Source organism: Crotalus tigris, unplaced genomic scaffold (assembly GCF_016545835.1).
Source record: "Crotalus tigris isolate CLP2741 ecotype Arizona unplaced genomic scaffold, ASM1654583v1 scf7180000017568.12009008, whole genome shotgun sequence".
In the NCBI taxonomy this organism is placed as follows: domain Eukaryota; kingdom Metazoa; phylum Chordata; class Lepidosauria; order Squamata; family Viperidae; genus Crotalus; species Crotalus tigris.
Window position 1 is genome coordinate 8,601,381 of NW_024096478.1, and position 25,569 is coordinate 8,626,949.

Consider the following 25,569-nt stretch of genomic DNA (forward strand, 5'->3'; position numbering starts at 1 on the left):
GGACTTCAGAATTCAAACAGACAAGCACCTGCAACATAACACCCCAGACTTGACAATTGTCGATAAAAAAGACAAAAAAGTCTGGATAGCGGACGTGGCAGTGTCTGGAGACAGCAGAATAGAAGAGAAAGAACTGGAGAAGATAACAAAATTCAAAGACCTACAAATAGAAATAGAAAGACTGTGGCAAAAGCAAGCAAGGGTAGTACCAATAGTCATAGGCGCCTTGGGTACAATCCCAAAACAACTAGAGCACCACTTGAACACCATTGGCATTGACAAATTCGCTATTAGTCAATTGCAAAAGGCGGCCTTACTAGGAACTGCTTCCATCCTGCGACGATATCTGTAATACCATCAAACATCGGCATCTGCCTATCCGAGGTCCTGGGTAAGGACTCGATAGGTAGACAAAATGCCAACTCCACTCTGAACATCTGGCTGACTGTGTGATGATCAATAATAATAATAATAATAATAATAATAATAATAATAATAATAATGCTTCCATCCTGCGACGATATCTGTAATACCATCAAACATACGCATCTGCCTATCCCAGGTCCTGGGTAAGGACTCGATAGGTAGACAAAATGCCAAATCCAGTCTGAACATCTGGCTGACTGTGCGATGATCAATAATAATAATAATAATAATAATAATAATAATAATAATAATAATAATAATAATAATAATACTTCCATCCTGCAACGATATCTGTAATACCATCAAACATCCGCATCTGCCTATCCCAGGTCCTGGGTAAGGACTTGATAGGTAGACAAAATGCCAAATCCAGTCTGAACATCTGGCTGATTGTGCGATGATGATGATGATTAATAATAACAATAATAACAATAACAATAACAATAATAATAAAGTTGGAAGGGACCTTGGAGGTCATCTAGTCCAACCCCCTGCTCAGGCAGGAAACCCTACACCAGTGGTTCTCAACCTGTGGGTCGGGACCCCATTTGGGGTTGAATGACCATTTCACGGGGGTCGCCAAACCACGCTGTCTGCCATTTTTTTCCCTAGCTGTCCTACTCCCTCTTATTGGTGGCCACACCCACTTGGGGGTCACCACAACATGGGGAACTGTATTATGGGGTCATGGCATTAGAAAGGTTGAGAACCACTGCCCTACACCATTTCGGACAAATGGCTGTCCAGTTTCTTCTTAAAAACTTCCAGTGTTGGAGCATTCACCGCTTCTGGAGACAGGTTGTTCCACTGGTTAATTGTTCTAACTGTCAGGAAGTTTCTCTAGTTCTAGGTTGCTTCTCTCTTTGGTTAGTTTCCACCCGTTGCTCCTTGTCCTGCCTTCAGGCATTTTGGAAAATAGCTTGACACCCTCTTCTTTGTGGCAGCCCCTGAGATATTGGAACACTGCTATCATGTCCCCCCTCGTCCTTCTCTTCTATAACTAGACATACCCAATTCCAGCAATAATTCCTTATATGATTTAGCCTCCAGTCCTCTAATCATATTTGTTGCTTTTTTCTGTACTCTTTCTAGAGTCTCAACATTTTTTTTACATTGTCGTGATCAAAACTGGATGCAGTATTCCAAGTGTGGCCTTACCAAGGCATTGTAAAGTGGTATTAACACTTCACATGATCTTGATTCTACCCGTTAATGCAGCCTAGCACTGTGTTGGCTTTTTTGCCAGCTGCAGGACAATGCTGGCTCAAATTTAAATGATTGTCCACTAGGACTCCGAGATCCCTCTCACAGTTACTAATATTGAGCAAGGTACCCCGTATACTATACCTGTACATTAGGTTTTTCTTGCCTAAATGTAGAACCTTACTTTTTTCACCATTGAATTTCATTTTGTTAGATAGCGCCCAGTGTTCAAGTCTGTCTAGATCCTCCTGTATCCTAAGCCTGTCTTCTGGAGTGTTGGCTATTCCTGCCAGCTTGGTGTCGTCTGCAAATTTGATGAGTTCCCCATCTATCCCCTCATCCAGATCATTGATGAAGATGTTGAAGAGCACTAGGCCCAGAACAGAGTCCTGGGGCACCCCACTACACACTTCTCTCCATGTAGATGCGGTTCCATTGAGGACCACACGCCAAGTACAGCCGGTCAGCCAGCTATAGATCCATCTGGTGGTGATTCAGTCTAACCCGCACTTTTTCTATCTTCTCAAGTAGTAGTTGTGGTCTACTTTGTCAAATGCCTTACTGAAGTCCAAGTAAATTATATCCACAGCATTCCTCTGGTCCACTAATTTTGTCACTTGGTCAAAGAATGCAATAAGATTTGTCTGGCATGATCTATTTTTGACAAACCCGTGTTGGCTTTTAATAATGACTTTGTTTGCCTGTAGGTGTTCGCTGATTCGTTGTTTGATTATCTTTTCCAGAATCTTCCCAGGTATTGAGGTCAGGCTGATAGGTCTGTAATTTCCAGGGTCCTTTTCCCCCCTTTTTTTGAAGATGGGAACTACATCAGCTCTTTTCCAGTCCTCTGGTAGTTCCCCAGTGCTCCAGGATCTTTGAAAAATATAGTTCAGTGGTTCTGAGATCACATCTGCCAGTTCTTTAAGAACCATGGGGTGTAATCCATCTGGTCCTGGTGATTTGAATTCATCTAGGCTGGACAGTTGTTCACTTACCATTTCCTTGCCTATCTTAACTTGTATTTCTATTTTGTTTTTTATGGCACTATTTTTGATAGGTTGGTCTGTTTTCTCCCTTTGTATAAAGACAAATGTGAAAACGAGTTAAATAGTTCTGCTTTCTCCCTGTTGCTTGTCACCTTCTTGCCACTTTGATCCACTAATGAACCAATTGTTTCCTTCACTTTTTTCTTGTTTTTTTACATGTTGAAAGAAGCTTTTTTTGTTATTATATAAATGAAATGAAATATTACCATGAACTAATTTTTCTTAAGTAAAATTGGATCTGCAAGGTATAACTAGAAATGTTGCTTCATTTATCTTCAATGCTCAAGTTTGTAAATAAAAAAAGCACATTACAAATTTTATATTACAACAATATACTGGACTTCCAAGGTATTCTACCCAAGGCACTGGATTGTCATATGGTTCATATCACTAGACTTTCTTCCTTTCCTTCCCCAATACCATAGAATCCTATTAATGCTAAATGTTTAGCATTTTCTCAAAACATTTCTTAGGCTTTTTAATATAATATTTGATTGACACTACTCTTAGCAGAACATCAAATTCATCTCACCAACAATTCACATTGTCTCATATCAATGGATAACTTAACATTTCAGCATGCTAAAATTTTTAATAGCATCATTCTATATATGCTTATCCCCCAAGAAATGTATAGTTTAAAGTTTATATTAGTCCATTTTAACTGCAATATTTATAATTGTTTCTTCATGAAACTGTACCCCCACCTTTGTGTGTATTGCGGGCAAAGTGAAAACACGAGCTATAACATTATAAATAACTATCTACTGTATATGCCGATTTAACCAATAGGATTTAATCCCTAAGTCTACAGATCAAATATCTGTAGAAAATTATAAAGAAGCAAACTATACATGAAACCTAATTATCAAAACTACAAAGATAGCCATAGAGTTCCCTTCACTGTTTACAACTAAGAAAGTGTCACTTCATAACTCTAAGATGAAATTCAAATATTTAATTCCAAAACATTGAATATAATTCTCACATTTCTTCCCAAAATGTACAAAGTTGTAGAACCTTTAAAAAGGTCTATGATATCCCCTTCTTCAGTAAAATTTCATTAATCCATTTTCCTTCTAATCTAATATCCTGCTTATTAGCAAATGTGTTAGTTCATTCCTAATGCTCTATTTGTAAGCTGTCCGGTTATGCATAGTTAATGGGGTGGTGTACAAATTTAATAACTAATAAATAAAATAACATCCCTTCTATCTATACTCACATAAATAATATTTCCATGCTTTGGGAGGAAGGGAAGGTGGGAGGGAGGGAGGGAGGAAGGAAATCTATGATCCCAGTTATTTCTTAGCAATAATTCCCTGCAACCCTATACTATACCTGTAGTACAAGTAGTTCCTTTAGTTCCAATCACAGCAGAGGAAAAGACTTTTGATTTCTTAATCGCTTGCAAGAATAGGTTGAGTTATGATCTTTCTCTGACCTTGAAAAACTTTGGTTAATTACAAGTAAATACTATAAAGGAGAGCTTTGGAAAGATCATGGATTCCCCTCAACAGTGATGGCAAACCTTTTAGAGACCGAGTGCCCCAAAACTGGCTCCACCGCTGCTCTGCCCCCTGCCCTGCTCCCACTCTGCCCCACCCTGCCTGCCTCCACTTACCACCTCCAGGGCCCACCACAGATCACCCAGGCAGCCCAGCAGTGCCATGGCAGCCACGCCCTCTGCCCGCACCCCACAGCATCAACTGTGCGTGTTGGGCGTGAGGGCAGAGTCTTGTCTATTCTGACTGGCTGCCATGTCCTTGGCTGCGCTGGTCCGTATGAGCCACGCTCAGGGGCAACTCTCCTCCAGGGGGGTTGCGGTGAGGAGGGGATCACAGGGGGAGGCAAGACTGGGGCAACGGTACGTGTGCCCACAGAGAGGCACCCATGCCATAGGTTTGCCACCACTGCCCTACAAAGTCGCAATAGGATACATACAGTATTCATAATCTAGAACACACTAGCCACAGTGCAGAATATTAACGCAGCATTGATTAAAAGTACCCCCAAATTACTGTTTTACGGTCAGTAAATAGTTGTGAAAAGCAGTATCCTAAGTTTTCTTTCTTTTTTTTTGCAGTGCTCCTATATTCCCCCTGAAATGGAGAATTATAAAAAAGTTCAGCAGCACGTAAAAGAGATAAGAGACAATTTCAGAAAGCATCGGACATTTCTTTGCCATTATGACCCATCAAGAACAGTAGAGAGCGTTCTTTTAAAGAGATTGTATCCTCCAGAAGGTCTTCTCATTGCTTTTGCCTGGCCAAGTATGTTGTTGATTGGTGGAATCTTAATTGTCATCTTGGTGAAATTAAGCCAGTATCTTGCCTTAGTCTCTGCTACAAAATCCAGAACACTCATATAGCTTTTTCTGAGATCTGGACTTTATATTCACTTTTGTACAGGTAATTCTCGACTTACAATAGTTCATTTAGTCACTGCTCAAAGTTACAACGGCACTGAAAAAAGGGATTTACGATCGTTTTTCACACTTATGACCACTGCAGCATCCCCATGGTCATGTGATTAAAATTTGGAAGTTTGCCAACTGACTCATATTTATGACGGCTGCAATGTCCAAGAGTCATGTATAATCTTCTTACAAGCAAAATTAATGGAGAAGCCAGATTAACTTAACAACTGTTTTGCTAACTAAATAATTGCAGTGATTCATTCAACAACTGTGGCAAAATGGGGCAAAATTCACTTAATAAATGTTTCACTTAGCAATAGAAATGTTGGGCTCAGAAATGTTGGTCATAAGTCGAGGACTACCTATATTAGAGGCAAATTGGGAGCAACGTCTCAAGTTTACCCTAAGGCTAAACACGGTAGTAAAGACAAGGAAAATATAGATAAGTTTGCTGATCGGAGACATTCAAATTATACTTCTTTGAATTCACCACATTTTACAAATTCAGATATATTATTTAAATTTGAGAAAATTTGAGAAAATAGTTGTGTTAATATTTCTTGTCATGGTGAGGAATTTGAGTGAGGTACCTGATTTAATTTTTATCTACGTGATCACTGAATATGCTCTTGCACTATTTTATGGCTTTATTAAAATCAGGGATATGTACTTAGACCTAAGTCTGCTGTACTCTATGAAGGCTAAAAAAAAAAACAGCTCGAGCTTAACTCCTGATGACTTCATGGACACATCAATGTAGCTTTTTAAGCAGCAATACAGAAATGGTTTGTCATTGCCTTCTTCCAGCTCTGAAAGATAAGAGTTGTGCAATATTTTTTCTATAAAAGCAACTGGCTACAAAAGATGCATGTACTATCACAAGCTTACATTGAGAGGGTCTGTCATGGCAGAATGACCACTATTGACTTGCAACCTCATCCCCCTTCTGCCACTAACATGGCAGCCTAAAAGGGTCATTTGCCTAAATCTCTTGAGAAACATAGTTCCCCCTGTTTTTAAGGTTAAATAACAGGGGGAGAATGTACTCAAGATTTTTGTTCTTAGAATCTTCCCAAAGAAAGAGCAGCTTGGCTCTGGGATGAAGAAAGAAAGCATGCAGGACCATAAACCGATTCCAAGATAATAAAATGTAATTTTCTAGGACTTTGTAAAGAGTCAGTCACACACAGGCTTCTCATAGCAGCAAATGACAAGAAGCCCATTTTTAAATTTCATCTTATTTTCAATGTGCTCAAAGACTTTCCGATTCTTTCCACAGATACATTTTTTCCCCTGAGGTTCAGCTCCACTTTAGATGACACTTATACAACCCTTTTCTTCTAAACCCAACATTCATTCATTTTTTTTCATTCATTTTTTTTCTTCTAATAAGGTATATAATATTTTAAACAGACTTTTTCATGCCGGTTTGAATCTTGTAGTAGCAAGATTCCAAAAGCTCAGGCCTCTTCAGATTAGCTATTACTAAGTGGACTTAAACCATTTTTTTCAATTAACAGTAAAGAGGAGAATTTTCCTTTTTCTGGCCTGTTTCTAAATTCCTGTTGAAGAGAGGAAAATGAGATTGTGGTGGCAACCACCAATGAACACGTTAACTGCAGCACTGCCTCACACTATTTTGGCTGGATGAGGCCATCCTGTGATCAGCATAAAAATCAGTCCTTAGTTCTCCATATTAGTTTATAAGGAGGATATTTTTAATATTCAGCACTTACATATAGTTATGTGATGGCATCCTAATAAATTCAGTTCCTCCTGTCCATCCTGTGAATGGACAAGCACCTTCATTCAATGTTACATTTAATTTCATTTATCAAAGAAACACATACACCTTAGAAGGGCAAAGGCTTTAGTGAGGGGTGGGGGGGTGTCTAATTTTCAAAGTATCCTTTCTTTTGCTTTTAGTAGCTCATCCTGCAACTCAAACATAAATGGAAGCCAAAGCAACACATTCTGCAAAAGATTCTTAATATTTAGAATATTCTTGAGGATTTTATATGTTCACAGCCATAAATACATATATATTTACCCATCAAATTTCAGAAATCAAAAAATCCCATTCAGAAACAATGCTATACTTTAAATGTTTTGCTTATTTATTATTTTATAAATTTCTGAAATCTGGAAAATATAATGAAACAGTGCATAGTGGACATTAAAAAGAAAGCACAGGGAAAGTATCCAAATCAGAGAAACCTTCAGCCTTCTGTTTATAACCACTGGGCTACTACAGCTTTCATACAAGGATAAAGACCCAAAATGTACCAGACACCATGTAAGCATTGACTCAATTGAAGGGGAGTTCTTGCCTCTAAAATAGCTCGTGAATCTCTGAGGTTATCCTGAATAAACTGAGGCAAGCTATCCCAAAGATACAGAAGTGCTCTAGGCAACATAACACGGAAAACTGTGTTTTGAAAGTGGAGCAGAAAAATGCACCATGAGTTACTTTGATACTAAGTATGGAATTAACAGGGTGGGTTGCTGTCTGTTTCTGTCTTCCAGAAATGATGGTTAGTCTATTGCAGTGACATGACAACAGGCAACATATTTTTTAAAATCAATTTGAAACACAATGCTTATTCTAAGCATCATATTCCAAATTCATTTTAAAAAAATGAACATCTGAATCCCGAATGCATCCTGAGTTAATGAGTAAGTGAAAGGGCTTACATTTTCTTTCCCAAGCTTCCTCAAATTTCAGGTTATAATAAAAAGATTTTGTATCTGAAGTTTACAAAATTAGACAGTTACTGAGGCATGTTGCAGCTTGCATGTTTATCCCTGCAAGATCACTTCATTACACGGAATAGCAGATTCTCTTAAACTGATGATAACAAAGCTATCTACCTAAGAATTGTGGGATGGAAGAACATAAATTTTTCTGTTGTAAAAAATCTGCAGGAGTGAAAATGCACTTATTTTAATTAGATTATTCAAGGTGCAGTTTATGTGATTTTCTTCACCAGCCTTGAAGCAAGCACCATAAAAAACTCAATGTACTAGTAAATTACTATGATGCACTACTGTAATCATTGTCATTAGCTGTGCATTAAGCTAACATTTATAGCTTTAGTGCTCAGTGAACTGCACAGCTGCTTGCCTATGTGTTGCCTAAAGCCATAGTTAACACATTCACAGAAGCTTCTTAAAAGCAGATTCTAACTATCAGGCCAATAGCAGCTTGAGCTAAAGAAATTATGTCTGTGCAATGTTTTCTAATGAGCAACTCTTCATTGCTTACTACAAAGCAATTATTTTGCCATAATGAATTGGCACTCACAACAGAAAGGGTGGGTTGGTTAAAGGGATTTTACCTTCCTTGAACACCAATTTATTCAGCATTTTTTCCTTTCTCATAAGGTTTGTCACTACCCAGCAAATCACTAATTTAGACTTAAAATTAAAGCTAAACTGAATTCTTCCAGAACATTTTCACATTTATTCTTTCTGGTGTATGAGCTCAACCTAAACTAGACCCAATTTTTTAATCATACACCACCTCTTCAAGAACAGAATTCTGTGTATTGCTTTTGAATCACTGTGCCAACAATAGTTAGAGATGTATCCAGTCAGCTTTAATTGCTCCACTAGTTCACTCTTTTTATGATGCATAATTTTAGTAAGTATGTTGGTTATAATAGTAAAATGTAATACAAACAAAAATTAAAAAGAGAAAGAATAAAAGGTGAAAAGAAAAGAAAGAAGCAAGAATATAATGAATAAAAAATATAAAGAAATGACTTCCAACCTTCGTCACAATAAACAAATTTAGTGACTCTTCATTGCCTCTTAGGTTACAATTAACTGTCAAACCTATATCCCATCCCTTATCTATAGACAAATCCATAATGCATTATCTTTTAAGTTCATAAAGAGTTGCCAGAGATAACATCTTATTTTAACCTTGATCAAATAAGCCAACTTTATATTCCTTCCTTTTAATTCCAAGTTTTTATCTTTAGCTAATTCATTTTTTTCTATTTATTTTTATCCCACCTTTATTATTGTTGTAAGATTTGATTTTTCTTCATTTAATTTTTATCCCATCACACAGAATTCTTCAAGGTTTTAAGAATCCTCTTTTGTAAATCCAATAGAAAAAAAATGTCCCAGTCACTCTCTTGGTTTATAATCTGGATTTTCCTCTAGTCAGATAAAATTTGTTCTGCATCTGTCATTTCTTTAATAGCATCTACTATCCAGTTTTTAAATCATGAAATTACATATCTCTGTCTTCCAAAAACCAAAACAGATCTATTTCTCATGAGCAGCTGTTTATTCATAAGGAATTCCAAAATCTTGTTTAAAAAGTATCTAGAACTTTAGTCTATTTATAATTTTCTAAAATCAAAAACTTATTCAGTTTTTTGCTCTTTATTTCTTATTCCATATCTTCTTAAGCTTGCAACTAATTTTTCTTTTGTTCAGAGTTGAAGTTAAATTCTCCCAATGAAGACTTTTCAGATGTGTCATTCTAAAGGCCTTTAACAGCTTTAAAATTATTGCAATTTCCAAAGGTGAGTAGAAATGAGGGTGCAAACTTTGTGTCCTTTAAAAGGCCCCATTATGGATCCAAGCAAGATGGCTAATTCCTTCATGTTCCAGCCATCAAATCCACAGAAAAACACTGTCTTGTGATCTTCTCACAAGGAAAAGCAATCCAGAGCATCTGTGGGCAATCTACTGTTCACTCCTATTCAGAGAAGTTTCCAGGAACTGATCTACTCACCAGTTCCTTCATCTATGTTGCTGTTGTTGGCTCTTCAATTCATCATTCCTCCCCTTCTCTTTATGAAGGCAGGACATGAATTATCATATCCTGACTCATTTACCTTACTGCATAGAATTTAGCATGAACCATAGTCCCACAAATATAATGCACAAAATATTTATCAACAAATTGTTTTATAGATCACATTGCATCAACCTTGGATCAACTTTACTCATGTCTTCTCCTGGCTCCACACCCATCTCATACTGATTTTAAATTTATAAATGGTTACTATAGCCATGATGTATCCTTCCAAATGAAACTATTCTGTAATTTGTAATTGTCATCAGAAGCTCTGTGATACATCTCTTCACCTTGATAACATCTTAGTAAGGCCTTTTTGGTAGTTGCTAGATTATCTGCACTGAACAGATTGTCTCTCTCGTTTATGATAGATTTGAATAAATGTTGTCCTTTTTAATTTCTGTGCATCTTATTCCTTAATTTGACAATCATTCTCAATTGTTTGGCATGTTTATCTCTTTTCTTGTGTTTCAGTATAACATATTTTCATATACTTTATCACAGACATCACTTAAATAATAACATTAAAATGCCTGTTGTTTCTATAGGAATCCCAATAGCTATTATACCCAGAAGCTGTTTGTCCTTTAAATAACCAAGGAATATATTGTTACTTACTGAGATTTAACAAAAGGATGGTGTATATAACATGAAAGTGGTGCATTGACTTTTTCACAATTTCTGAAACAGACTGTTTCAAGGATGTTTATTTATACCATTCTTCGTAGAATAATGTTTTGTTTCTTTGCAATGACAAACAATGAATTTCATCAGAAAAGTCCTCAAGCAGCACTGTAGATTAACTCTTACCGGACCTTCTATTCTTGAGACATTATCTGAATATTTCTATTATTTAGTATTACTTTATGTCGCTGCTACTTTTGTTATAATTTGTTGCTTTTATTTAACTATCAAATATACACAGTAAACCGAACTTTGGAGCAAATTAATATTCTATTAGTTATATCATTAAAAATTTTCTTCCAAAAATTTGAAATATTATCCCATTTCCACTAAAACTGAAACAATGTTTTCTACAGTTTACAGTGATGTTAATATAATTCTTTAGGAATAGATGCCACCATTCAGGATATTTAATCCATATCTCCAGGTTGCCTTCAATTGCCTTATCACAACATCAGTCAATTCGGCTCATTTATTGTAATCCTTTTCAGGGGTCACCAGCCGCCAGACCTAGATCCAGTACCGGGCCAGGGCCTGTTTGGAACAGGGCTATGGAAACAGTGGGTAAGCGTGCAGGCAGCTCCATTTGTATGAGTGGCAGGCATGCCTGTGTATTGCTCACACAAACGGAGCTGCGCACATGCATCATTCACCCACTGCTTATAAGGAACCATCCCCCCCCCCCCGCTGATCTGCAAAGCTGGAAAGATTGGAAACCACTGATCTTGATGGTTCCATGGCAATGAAAATGAAGCCTTGTGGCTACTCTGAACTAATTAAAGGACAACCCTTCATGCTTTGTACAGGTTTTTCTCTCTCATGTACTTTTCATTTCATGAGGTTATTATCCAGGTCCTCTCCATGAGGTTAAGTGGGCTTCTACAAGTTGGAGAGGTTTTATGGAATTCCCTACTCAGAAAGACCTAATTGACACCCACACTATATCATTTCAGACCACGTGAACACCTTTCTGTTGGCCCAGGCTTTTTAACTGGTCTTAAGTTGTACTGTAGTTGCATTTTAATTCATATTCTTTTAGTTTTGGATGATGTCTTACAGCCACCTAACTTACACGGTATTTCTCACAACCTCTTTTTTTAAAAAAAATGTTGGTGATCTGGGTATGATGCCCATCATCCCATTCATCACCAGGACTGATTCAGCTGAACTTCTTTTTTGATGTTGTAAAACTTGATGTCAAACTATAAGATAAAAATGAATAAAATAATTTCTTAGCAATAAATGTTGAATAATATTTTACCCATACAATAGGAGGTAGCAATTTCTAAATACCTCATGTATTCAATACTTTCAACCCATAAGAAACCTAGTTATTTTTCATCTAAGTTCCAGACAAGTATTTAATCCAATATTGGATTGACTGTTCAAAAGTGTTGCCCTTTTCAAAAGCAATCTACATTTATACATTGTCCTGAAATTGTTTCATCATTAATCTTATCCACAGTGTTCAACTCCCCACATCTGCCCTTTTAAAAAATGTATCATTTAATCCTGCAATGCTAAAATACATATCAAACCATGAATGATTACTTCTAAATTATATCTTTGAGGAAAAGCAAGATAATTTAACATTAATTAAACCTAAGCAAATAAATAATTATAAATACTTAAACAAGCTGATTTATTAATTGATAAGAAAAAGTGTAAATACATTTCCAGTTTTGAATAACATCACTCTATAATTTTTCCATCATCACCTTGTGCAATCTTAAATGAAAAATATAATTCAACTATTTAGTCTTTAGACATTGTTCAAAACATTTTTCTAATTAGTTCATTGTGTGCCTTGCATGTTGATGTGCAGTTTTCTTTAATTCAATTGCATTTATTTGTATTTTCAAAGTGTTCATTATGTCATATTAAGCATTTTCTTTGTTCAGCTGTTATGGCATTTCATAAGACATCTTAAATTACTTTGAAGAAGCAAGTTAGCAACTTCTCAGTAGGTTTCCTGCAATTCCAATAAAGCGTAATCAATTATTCTCTTAAAATCCATGATGCCAGTTTTACAACATTTTGCCTTTCCATGTTTAAGAATAAACTATGGTCTGCTGAATATGCACACAATCCTTGATATATGTTAAGAAATGAAGATTAAATTAAATTTCTTTGTATGCAAAAACTACAAGGAGGAACTAACCCTTACATCTTCAACTGACATCCAAACAGGAAAATACTTCTAAATGCTTGCTATTTATTCTATTTTTTTAAAAAATGTAGGAACACAACCTCACTTCTAGTCTATGTGACTTTTCCAGTAATTCTTACTCTATGTAAGGCTCCTGCTTAGGAAATATGCATTAGATCAGGGGTATCAAACTACCAGCCCGCGGGCCGGACGCGTCATCTGAAACCACACACACACCATTGCCAGCAGTAGAAAAAAAATTCACGATACATCACAACATGTCACATGACATTGCAAGTTTGACACCCCTGCATTAGGTGAACCTGCATTAAAACAAATATCTCCTACTTTCCTCAAGTTTTCTCGGCCATTGCTTGGGACCTGTGAGCCCTGAGAAGCTAAGACTGGGTGATTATAATTAGTTACAAATTGTGTTAGGACAAGGCGATTCTAATATAAGACTGATATTTCACCAATGGGGAGAATTGGTCAGAAAGTGGACTTGGGGAGGGGGAAATTGGGACTATTTATTCGTGAGAGGATTCGTCATATTCCAACTCTGCATCTTGCCTGTTACTTTCATTATTCGTTACATAAAAGACAACAGGAGTGATGAAAGTACATCATGCTGCTAAAAAGGGGAAGTGAATTGCTTCTCAAAGAACGTGCATCTATTTGTACGTTCTATTTTTTGAAAAGATGAAGAATAGAAAACAATAGAAAACAACAGTTTTAAACAGTTCTAAAAGTTTATTAATTCAAACTAAAAAGATCCTCTAGATTAGACAAAGGTCAACATTAACAATTGGGAACATTCCATACTGGCCAATAACCTTAGAATAGACTGAATAGTTGCTGTAATCCATATCAGGGATAGGCTACAATAGCAATTGCACAATAAACATCTGGAGACTACTTTCCTAATATGGGATTAAATGTGCCATGTTCTCACCAACTGATCATCAAAGGAAGTTTTGGTGGCCTCTAGTTAGCTTTCTTTAAAAAAAATGTAAAAAGTGATTGTGTTAATACAATATCTACTTTAGATATAAAATACCCCTTTCACTACAGTTGTATAAAACTACTTTATTCTCTCCTACCTGCAAATTCATATGGCTCCAAGGTTGATATTGTCATCATCTTTGAAAATGTGGCTGTTGTCCTCCATTTTGGGCTAGAATGGTTATTGAGCCCTGATGGTTTCTTGTTGGTATAATAGGTATCTATTTTAGCCTATTTTATTCTTCTTTACTTTTTAAAAAATTACTCCATACAGAGTCCTTTGAAATCAGATGACATATATTTATCAAATAAATTATTTATATTTATTATTTTATTAATTAATACACCCCATATGCACAATATGCATCCACACATTACTCTAAGTGACAGGGGGTTTTTTTTTGTTTTGGTTTAGTATATTTATGAGTCTTCATAGAGCAGCATGATACAGTACATGAAATCAGGCAACTGAGTTAACAAACTATGGTGATATACACATTTATATATGCACTCAAATTTGCAATAAATTGAACTTAAAATGTTTTCTTGATTAACTATTTAAATATTTCTGAATCACACACTAAAGTTTTTTCCCCAAATAAACAACGGGATAGGGTGATAAATCCCCAAGACTTAAGTATAATTAAACTGACGAGAGATATTATTAATATATTTCAAAAACAGTACATAGTCTTTAAATAGCCATAAATGCAGCTTATAAGACTAACTAGACTATAAAAGTCATCAGAATTTATTCAAACATCAATGAATAAAAAAAGTGATTATGAATACTAGCTTCTAATTTCTTACCCACACAAGAGACGATTAAGATTTGAGCTTCAGATTTCTTCAACATTCAAAGAAAATTGTTCATTAAATCAGCAGACAGTAAAGGCAAGGACACAATTCATAGGATGCACAGCAATTATCAGGACCACCCTGAGCCTTGGAGGAAGATGTGGAATAGTCACACTTCAAAAAAATGAGAAAAACCAGGAGAAAAGCTAAATTTGTTTTTATTTGCATGTCAATATAAATAAAACTAAATAAAAAACAAATGGGATTACTTACATACATTTATTCATATTCACTTCTAGTCACATTTAAAATTACAATTCCATGACAATTTCTGGAGGATCTTTAGAGATTCACCTAAGATTCTCAGGAGAGGACAAAGATGTGTTTTGCATGGAATAAATCCAGATATTTTCCTTAAGTTACCAAGATCTTAAGTAAGAGAGAAAGCAGTCAGCTTAAACTATAAAATCTGGTGTATTGCTTTATTATAGCTACTATTTGATTATATTTGAATTATTAGATTGTTAGGATTTTACTGCTATTGTTTGATTATATAAAAATTGACTGAAGGCCATGGACTATGTTTGTGACCCATCAGCTATAAAGAATAGAACTATTTAGATTTGCAAGAATGTTAAACTTATCATTCGCTAACTTCCCTGGGGAAGCACATTCCAGCACAACCGATCTATCAGCATTATTTACAAATGGAAATGGAGGAATCTTCCAAATAAGTGGAAAGATTATATCATTAGAATAGATTTATGTCTAATGTAGCTTCTGCCCTACTTCTTTCTCAGAGGGCCAAGTATTGCAAGACAGTCCAAGGACCTAGTGCTCTATAGGTATTTTTGTCCCAGGAGAAAATGAATTCCAGTCATGCCCTGAAAAGCTGCCAAAGTAATACAGACCACTAGCACATTACAGTACCTCCTCTGTGAATTTATTTTCTTCCTCGCTTGCAGTTCCACTTTAACTTCATCTTCAAACTGCCAGCAGATTCAGCTTGAATTCCCATCTGAGCTGCTTCTCTGCTTAAAATGCTTAATTATCATACTAGTAAAAGACTCCGATGTAGCGGTAAGCGAAAGTGCAAAAAATTTCAAGAGCATCTTAAGACATATTTTGGCAGAAAAAAAAGAACAAAACTGAAATTGGAGGACAAATTTTGGAAAAGTGTTAATTCTTGGCAAGTGCTCAGATAGGCTTTTTTAAGTATGGTTTATTCTTGAGTCACAAATTCTATTTTTAATAACATTTCCCCTTTGTCCTGCCTACATGGATTATCCAATATCTTCACAAAATCCACAAGAAAACTTCAACCTAAATGAAATATCGTATTTCCCCAAAAGTAAGACCTACCCCGAAAATAAGCTGTAGGTTGATTTTTGGGGTGGGCCTAATATAAGACCTACCCCAAAAATGAGCAATAGTTTTGGGACGAGACACACAACTAAAAATCAAGCTACGGTGGGGATGGGGCTGCCCCACGTGCCCCGCACCCACTTACTAGGCCTCCCATGAATCAACACCTGCTTCTCCTTACTGGATTTCCAGAGGGCCTCTGCAGCTGAAAACTGAGCTATGGATTCAATCCATAGCTTAGTTCTCGGCTGCAGAGGCCTTTCAGAAAGGACTCTGACTGTGAAATGCAGGCCGCAGCTCATTCTCAGCTGCCGAATAAAGCTGCTCCTTTGGCCGCAGAAGTGGGCCGGCTGGGTGGGGCTATCAGTGCCACCACCGTGAGATGAGTGGAAAAGACACCCCCCGAAAATAAGATCTGGTGCCTTTTTTGGAGGCAAAAAAAGGGGAAACACGGTATTAATTGTGATCTAGAGAATAAAATATTCAATATATACAGTATTGCATGATGAACAAGAGTATCTTAAGAATATAAATTCTTCCAATTATTCAAAAACACACTATAGGCATAGCTTTTCCCAATTATTTCTGGTCATGCATTCACTTTATGTCAGCTGAGCTGACCTTAAGCCAGTGGTTCTCAACCTTTTTAATGCCGCGACCCCCAACCGGTCGTAAGTCAAGGACTACCCAACCAGTCGTAAGTCGAGGACTACCCAACTGGTCGTAAATTGAGGACTACCCAACCGGTCGTAAGTTGAAGACTTTCCCTGCCCGGGAGTGCCGCGCATGCGTGGTGCCGCCCCCTGCGCCGGCTGAGGTGTAGCTGGCAAGCGGCAGAGACGGTGCAGGCCGACCACCGGCTGGGCCACCAGCTGGCCCAGCCCAAGGGAGGTAAGGCACCCGCCGGGCCCCATGCGCGCCAGCAACCTTCCCTGCGCCCGCCGGCCTCCCACCTCCCACCCCGGCCCTTTTTTACTTACATTTTTAGTAGTTTCTCAGCAGGGAGGGGTGGAAGCTTCCAGACAGCTCGCCTTCGCTGCAGACAACTTGCAGCATCATTTGCAGAATGGGACTTTTGGCGGGCTCAGCAGGGCAGAGACAGCCTGGACAATTCCTGTTGGCTTTTGAAAGCCAATAGAATTAGACTCTATTCAAGAGAGTCTATTCTGTTGGCTTTCAAAAGCCAATAGAATAAAAGGGAGTAGCACAACTAAGGAAAAGGGGAAAAATGGCTGACTGCGTTGTTTGGCGACCCCCGTGAAATGGTCATTCGACCCCAAATGGGGTCCCGACCCACAGGTTAAGAACCACTGCCTTAAGCGGTATCAGAAAACAAAAAAATGTATAAAAACTGTAATTGTACCTAAAATGTCTTTGAAGATGTACATACAAAAACTACTGACATACAAAATTGTTGTTCTGAGATGGGTGTGCTAAAAATATTTTGGCAAGATTGATGTTTAATGTGCAGCCAAATTCTGCTTAGAGAGGGTTTAACACTCTGTAAACTTAAAGTAATCTGTAAACAAATAGTTACAGGAGAAGATTAACAGTACACTTTTTCTGTTTTCTATCCTCTACAAATAGATCCATTTATCTTTATATTTAAGCAAAATTTATCTTAGCATTCCTCAAGCTGACATTGTTGTCCTGGTAGATATATTACCACAAATAAAAAAAGGAAACAAAATCAAAAATAAATAGAGGAGGGAAATTTATTAAATTCATTTGGCCATCAGTGGAATTTATTTATTTATTTATTTTTAAAATTTATAAACCGCCCCACTCCCGCAGGACTCCGGGCGGCTAACAATAAAAACACCATATAACATGATAAAACAAACAATACAATAACAGTCATCCAGGGGTCAGATTTTATAAACCCCAGGCCTGCCGGAAAAGCCAGGTCTTAAGCAGCTTGCAGAAAACCAACAGGGTGGGAGCGGTCCTAATCTCCGGGGGAAGCTGGTTCCAAGACGTGGGCGCCATCACAGAGAAAGCCCTCCCCTGTGGCCCCGCCAAATGGCACTGCTTGGCCGACGGGACCTGAAGGAGGCCCAGCCTGTGGGATCTAACCGGACGAAGGGAACTATGAGGTAGTAGGCAGTCTTGCAGATAGCCTGGCCCTGAGCCATATAGAGCTTTAAAGGTAATAACCAACACCTTGAATTGGACCCGGAGACCAATAGGTCTCAATTTCATGTAAAGCAATAGTTTAATACAAGTTTGAATAAAAAAATAAACATAAATTTCAGCTTCCATGGCACATGCTGCATTTTGCTGAAACCAGTAAAGAAGAAAAGGTTTGGATGGATGGATGGATGGGTGGGTGGGTGGGTGGATGGATGAATATCTAATTATATATCTTCACTACTCTAGACTACTCTATTTGGTTAAAGCAAATGTTCTTTTACTAACGTGCTGGTTGCATTTTCTAGATACCAAAAAGGTGTAAGTTTGACCATCCCACCCACCCCCCCTTGACCAGTCCATTTCCAGGCCAACTAGAGCTTGCCAAGATGTTTTAGGAACTCTGAGAAATTGAGGCTAATCCGCACATTTCTCTGGGTGCCTGGCCTTGGGATGCTGATACAAATAGGATCTGGCTGCTTTGATCATTATCACCTGTCTTCTCCCCTCCCAATTTCCCATCATGTACCCACAAAGTTTTATTGCCCTTTCATCCTTCCTCCCTCTTCTTTTCCCTTCCAGCTTTTGATGGCAGGATGCCTGGGAGGTATCATGATAACCCTAAGTGAACAACTGGAGGTGGGCATGTGTCAGTCAGCCCTTTGAGATAGACCAGACTAGGAAATCAAAGTTAGGAATGCTAATACTACTTTTATTGCAGAGTTATATAACAGAATCTTGCAAGTCTAAATGCGCCTCTCCCTCCCATCTTTATTTTTTAAAAAACTAGAGAGTCAAGTCTGAGATGTTTCAAATTACATTTCTGCTTTGGATTCAAATTTCCTTTATCTGATTACTGTCTTGTGACTTTTTCCTGTTCCTCAAGGTTACTCTTATAGCCCATTACATCAGGGCCTTGCTTCCAAACTGACCTTCACACACTGCTTGTACCCACAGAAATTTAAAAGGGGCACTTTTGTCGCAGACCAAGGAAAGATGAAAAGAGCAGCTTTCATGTAAGATTATGTCCTGCATTGATATCCTCAACAAACTAGTGAAGTATCTTCACACAGATGAAAGGAGGATGTGTGGATGAGCTCTCAGACAATGTAAGACTGACCACCAATTAGCAGTTAACTGAACAAGAAAAATCATTTCATTTTCCAATTGGATAAATACAGTACATGAGAGAAGAAATCTGTTTCTGCAATCCTACTTGTCTAGTTGCTGCCTGATTGTGGCTTAGACCATCGTGGCTTCAAAATCTAAGGGACTGGTTTGGACAAAACTCAGCAGCACTTTTTCGTGTGGCTGCTGATAAAAACAGGATTGCCAACATGATTGCCAACGTCCGATAATGGATATGGCACAAGAAGAAGAAGAAGAAGAAGAAGAGGAGAGTTTCTGAATCTCAGCAACTTGAAGATACGTGGACTTCCACTTTTAGAATTCCCGAGCCAGCACACCTATTAGGGCAGTGATGTGAACCTTTTAGAGACAGAGTGCCCAAACTGCAACCCAAAACCCACTTATGCATCGTCAAGTGCCGAGTGGGTGTGGCCCATTGGGTGGGCGTGGCTGCGGTGGTAACGGCAGACTGGGTGGGACTAAAAAGTTCAATCAATCAATTCCAACTTGGCAAGATCTTTTTTTTCCCACGAGAAATTGAAATTGACTGATTGAGCCTCTTTTTTGCACATGGCGGCAGAGGCCTAAAGCAAAAAGGTTTTATAAAACCCAGCTGAAGGCCTAGGACTGGGGCGACGGCGCGTGTGCCCACAGAGAGGCCTCTGAGTGCCACCTCTGGCACCTGTGCCATAGGTTCGCAACCACTGTGTTAGGGAATTCTGAGAGTTGAAGTCCACACATCTTCAAGTTGATAAATACCGTGAGAACTTCTCCATAGTCTGTGCAGGTATAGCAAAAGAAAAAAAAAAATGGTCCAATCTTTCAAGCTAGCTCCCACTATCATATTCTATCTATGTCTGCCCAAAATAAGACGCAGCAACGCTACTCTTTTCACAAAATTTAAAACTGCATGCAAAGAGAGAAGTCCAATACAGTACTGGTTTTCCACTTATCTTTAATTACAATAATAACCTTCTTTACATATATAAATTCACAGCATTTCAGGGGCCCAGTTTCAATTTTGAATCTTGCTCTTTTACTAACTATACAGATAGGCAACTTTTTTCAATGGACTGTAGATTGTTACTACTTGTAAAGCTAATTGCTTTTTTTACATCTATTAAAATTCAGACTACTGCTTTTATTATACTTGGGCTATCTGTAATTAAAGTATTATGACTCGGCTGCACCTTTTAAAGAAATGTTTGAATAATCTGTCAACTGACTGCAGTTGCTTGTTATCAGTTAATTACAGGTCATTGTAGACTTATGACCATTTGATTAATGACAGTCTGAAGTTACGATGATGCTGAAAAAAGTGACTTGCAACCGGTTGTCCTACTTATGACAATTGCAGAGTCCTCATGGTCATATTATCAACATTTGGGTGTGTGGCAACCAATATGCATTATGATGGTTGCAATGTTCTGGGTCATCAGATCGCCACTGGAAACCTTCCCAGGGTGCTTCTGACCAGTAAAGTTAATGGGAGAAGCTGAATTAGTTTACCAATGGTATGATTGATTGGTTCAAAATTGATTGGTTCAAAATTGGAAAAGGAGTCCGGCAAGGCTGTATACTGTCGCCCTGCCTATTTAACTTATATGCAGAGCACATCATGAGAAAGGCAGGGCTAGATGAAACAAAAGTTGGAATTAAGATTGCCGGGAGAAATATCAACAACCTAAGATATGCAGATGATACCACTCTAATGGCAGAAAGTGAAGAGGAACTAAAGAGCCTCTTGATGCGGGTGAAGAAGGAGAGTGCAAAAGTTGGCTTGAAACTCAACATTAAGAAAACCAAAATCATGGCATCCGGCCCTCTCAATTCTTGGCAAATAGATGGGAAGAAATGGAGGTAGTGACAGAGTTTATTTTTCTGGGCTCCAAGATCACCTCAGATGGGGACTGCAGCCAAGAAATTAAAAGAGGCTTGCTCCTGGGGAGGAAAGCTATGGCAAATCTAGACAGCATACTAAAAAGCAGAGACATCACCCTGCCAACAAAAGTGCGTATAGTCCAGGCCATGGTTTTCCCAGTTGCAATGTATGGCTGTGAAAGTTGGACCATAAGAAAGGCTGAGCGCCAAAGAATTGAGGCCTTTGAACTATGGTGCTGGAGAAGACTCCTGCGAGTCCCTTGGACTGCAAGGCGTTCAAACCGGTCAGTCCTAGAAGAGATCAACCCCGACTGCTCTTTAGAAGGCCAGATCCTGAAGTTGAAACTCAAATACTTTGGCCACCTAATGAGAAGGAAGGACTCACTGGAGAAGGGCCTAATGCTGGGAAAGATTGAGGGCAATAGAAGAAGGGGACGACAGAGAATGAGATGGCTGGATGGAGTCACTGAAGCAGTAGGTGTGAACTTAAATGGACTCCAGAAGATGGTAGAGGACAGGAAGACCTGGAGGAACATTGTCCATGGGGTCGCGATGGGTCGGACATGACTTCGTAATTAACAACAATGACAACAAATGATTTGCTTAACCAATAGGGCAAAAACAGTTTTAAAATCAAGCATCACTTATGTAAGAAATGTATCTCTTAGCAACTGAAGTTCTATCTCAGTTATAGTTGAAATCAAAAATCACCTATACAGAACATGCCTATTTTCTTATCAGACTGCAGACACCAAATGCTATTATTCTGAATATAGTCTTTTGCTGCAGTTGGTTGCACAGGAATCAAAAATGAAATCCATACATTAGATAGATGGCTTTGTTTAGCATATTTTCTAGGCTTATATTATGGAGACAATTATTTTTATAAACAGAATGTCACTTTGCACTCCATATCAAACCCTGTCACATCACAACACAACCCACTATGGCTGTTTTCAAAAAGCTAAGCAGGGTCAGTACTGATTAGTACTTGGATAGGAGATGAACAGGAATCCTGGGACTGGGAAGTCAGATAAATATCCTTAAAAAAGGCACTGGCAAACTAATTTTATATCACTACCCAACAGAAATCAGTATCAGTTTGACTGGAATACACAAAAGAGAGGGGGAGAGATGGGTTGTGTCTGTGATTTATTTATTTACTGAATTTATTGGTCACCCATCTCCAATACGTTGTCTGGATAATAATTAAAAATAGAATAAAAACAAGAAACAAAAGTATATACACATCACACACAAATTAAATAAAAATCTTAATCTGATTTGAATAAGTGCAAATTTCCATGCGAAATTTGAGACATAACTGCATGACAAGCTCATATTGCTATCTGTAGTTAAGCAGGAACACTGCCATTATGTGCTCCATAAACTCAAGGTAGAAGATAATTTAAGAGAAACTCATGGCTAAACCAATCATCGTGTGACATTTGTTCCTTTATTTTGTAATTTAATGACATGATTTTTATACTACCCAATTAGTAACACCTGGGCAAATAGCAATAAAAGCTTAAAAACTATCTCAAGCTCATATGGAGTGGGGTGGAAGGGACAGCAGTAGTTATGATATAATAAATTAAACCAGCAAAAGCAAAGCAGAGAAAAAGTAAAATAAAAAAGTCTTAAAATGCCATTAAAATATGAGTGGCTTTCAACAATGGAGGCATTTGCTCATCCGAACTTGATTAATTATGATAAACTTATTAGCTATAAAGATATCTTGGATAAAGATGGAAAACTTAAAGACAGGCAACTTCTTCAACAACAAGGTATTTACTTAACATGGTGGTCTTATTTGCAAATCCAAACAAGGTATGAAAAAGATATAAAATCAACGGGATTTTATAAAGAGCAGACTCCATTTGACAAAATAGTTTTAAAAACGGATGAGAACTTGATTAAGAAATGTTATAAATGTTCATTAAGCTGGAAGATGGAAGAAAACGAGTAAAAGAAACAATGATAGTATGGGCAAAGAATTTTGGACATTCTATAGATTTAGAATGGGATAAAAACATTAAACTTACTAATGGGATAAAAACATTAAACTTACTAAAGCAGTAACATATAAAGAAAATTTATATAAGATGTTTTATAGATGGCATATGACACCAGTTCGATTAGCGAAAATGTTTAAAAATGTATCGAATACTTGCTGGAAATGTAAACAAAAACCAGGCACTTACCACCATGCCTGGTGGATATGCCCTAACGGAAAGAAATATTGGCTTAAGATTCATAGATGGCTGGAAAAGATGACGAAAATACAGATAGAATTTAAACCGGAATTGTTTTTGCTAAGAATAGTAGGATCTAACTATGGTAAAGAGAATGACTATTTAATACTACATGTATTAACAGTTGCAAGAATAGTATTTGCCCACTTTTGGAAAAATTAAAATCTACCACCTGACCAGACTATAATGTCGAAAATTTTGGACTGTGCAGAAATGGATAGATTAACTTTGGAGATGAAGGAAAAAGAAGATTCAATTTATTTCAAAACTTGGGAAATTTTTTTATCAATGGATAGAATATGATCAGAACTTAAAATTGAATTGAATATTAAAATTGAATAGAATAAATGATAGACTCTTAATTGTTATTTCTTAGATTAATAATAGCTTTATCATTAGTGATTTTAAATATTAATGGTGATGACTAGAATTCGTTGATATATTATTAAGTATGAATATTCATTTAGAGGAATTTTAATTACAGTACTTATATAATTTTAGTTATATGATTATAGTTAACTTTATCTTTATAATTGTTTAGTATTATACAAATTATGTTTATTTAACATTTAGATCCGGAAGGTAGCTTGTTTGTTAAAGCTTGGGATTATTATGGGGGGGTACCCCATTATTGTACCTACCGTTATCCTACCCCAAATTCCTATTTCCATTCCCCTTATACCTGTATTGACCTTATCTTTTCCTTACCTATATAAAACCTAATAAAATATTTATAAATAAATAAATAGGAAGGTGTTTTTTGTTTTTTGGTAAAAGAAGATGAAGTGACACCAAAACGTTCATAATATAAAAGTCTTTCTGAAAGGAACTTTCTAAAGCACTACTGTATTAGGATTGAACAAGTATGTTTTAGCAAATATGTTTCTGCATATATAGTATGCATACAGTCAATAGAAAGATAAAAATATCAGAATAGAGTGTTCTTAATCAGATAGTTACAAAAAAGAAACTCAAAAATCCTACCCACTGAGTAGACACGTCTTTTGGGAAATACATTATTTTCCTCTTTCATAGACTGACAGGACTTTTTTCCTCACTTTTGTCAAAGTAATATGCTTATTGTTATATTTTGCTGTTATATTACTTTTTTATTGTCATACTGACTCATTTTTGGAAGATGAGTGGCCATGAAAATTAATTAAAATTCTCTTGTTTTGGACATGAGGTTCCTACATGTGTCCTACATCTAACTTTGATATTTTCTGGCCTTTTTCATTTGATTTCAATCATGCCTGGCATAACACTCAACCTACTGGGAAAGAATGGGAATTATCATCTTCACATTACTACCTCCACCCATCGTTTTGCATTGAAGTATAAATTACCCGTTTACTCTGTAGCCTCATAGGATAAAGTAATTTTGGCTTGAAAACATGAATTCTTTTATTTAGAAGAAATGAATCCATTTTTTCAGGCCAAAATTACTCTTCCTCTTACCTGATGAAGAGCTTCAAAACTTGAATTGTGTGCATTTTTTTTTTGAAAAATAAAAAACTTGAATTGGCCTAATCTTTATTTATTAGATAAGATTTATATCTCAAATTTTCTCTAGAAGTTTGAATCAGCTCACTTGGATGCTTCCTTTCACTTTATGCCCACAACAACAACCTGGTATGAGATAACTTATGCTGAGGGTGATTGGTGGTTTTAAGTTTCATACTTGAAGCTGAATCTCTCCAGTCCTAGGTCAACACCTTTAACCACTTCTAGATACCCTCCTAGTAGATTTAGCATAGGCCCTCAGTGTTGGGAGATTTTTCTACTAGTCAGCACTAATACCTTTTCTTTATAAGTTAGAGCAAACCCTGTTTTTCCCCTACATGAGTATAAGTAGTCCTCAACTTACAACAGTTTGTTTAGTGACCATTCCAAGTTACAACACTCATGACCATTTTTTATACTTATGACCGTTGCAGCAAGCCCACGGTCATGTGATCAAAATTCAAACACTTGGCAACTGACTCATAGTTCTGATGATTGCAGTGACCCATGTGATCACCTTTTGCAACCTTCTGATAAGCAAAATCAATGGGGAAGCCAGATTCACTTAACAACCATGTTACTAACAACTGCAGTTGAAAAGAAATTTTGGGCTCAATTGTAGTCTTCAGTCGAGGTTTACTTCTATTTGGTACTGTCCTCTTCTATTGGAGGGTAATACTATTACCAATAAGCTTGAATTTGTTCCATAAGGATTCCCACATTCAAAAGTACTTTATCATTTTGTTGTTTGCTTCATCTAA

General features: G+C 37.1%; 2 protein-coding genes across 18 annotated transcripts in view; one reads left to right on the plus strand and one right to left on the minus strand.

The window, feature by feature from the left end:
- The window catches only part of KCNMB1 (potassium calcium-activated channel subfamily M regulatory beta subunit 1), a 34,098-nt gene extending 14,508 nt beyond the window's left edge, over positions 1-19,590 (plus strand). For 12 of the 17 annotated variants that reach the window (XM_039352965.1, XM_039352954.1, XM_039353007.1 and 9 more), the window contains one exon: positions 4,762-5,769. In XM_039352965.1, the coding sequence (XP_039208899.1) occupies positions 4,762-5,046 (285 nt within the window). In that variant the 3' untranslated portion in view covers positions 5,047-5,769. Of the gene's footprint in view, positions 1-4,761; positions 5,770-7,620; positions 12,610-18,927 lie in introns of those variants that run through there. The other 5 variants (XR_005557871.1, XR_005557870.1, XR_005557869.1 and 2 more) reach the window with 5 other exon arrangements.
- The window catches only part of KCNIP1 (potassium voltage-gated channel interacting protein 1), a 604,539-nt gene that overhangs the window by 533,086 nt on the left and 45,884 nt on the right, over positions 1-25,569 (minus strand). The window lies entirely within an intron of this gene.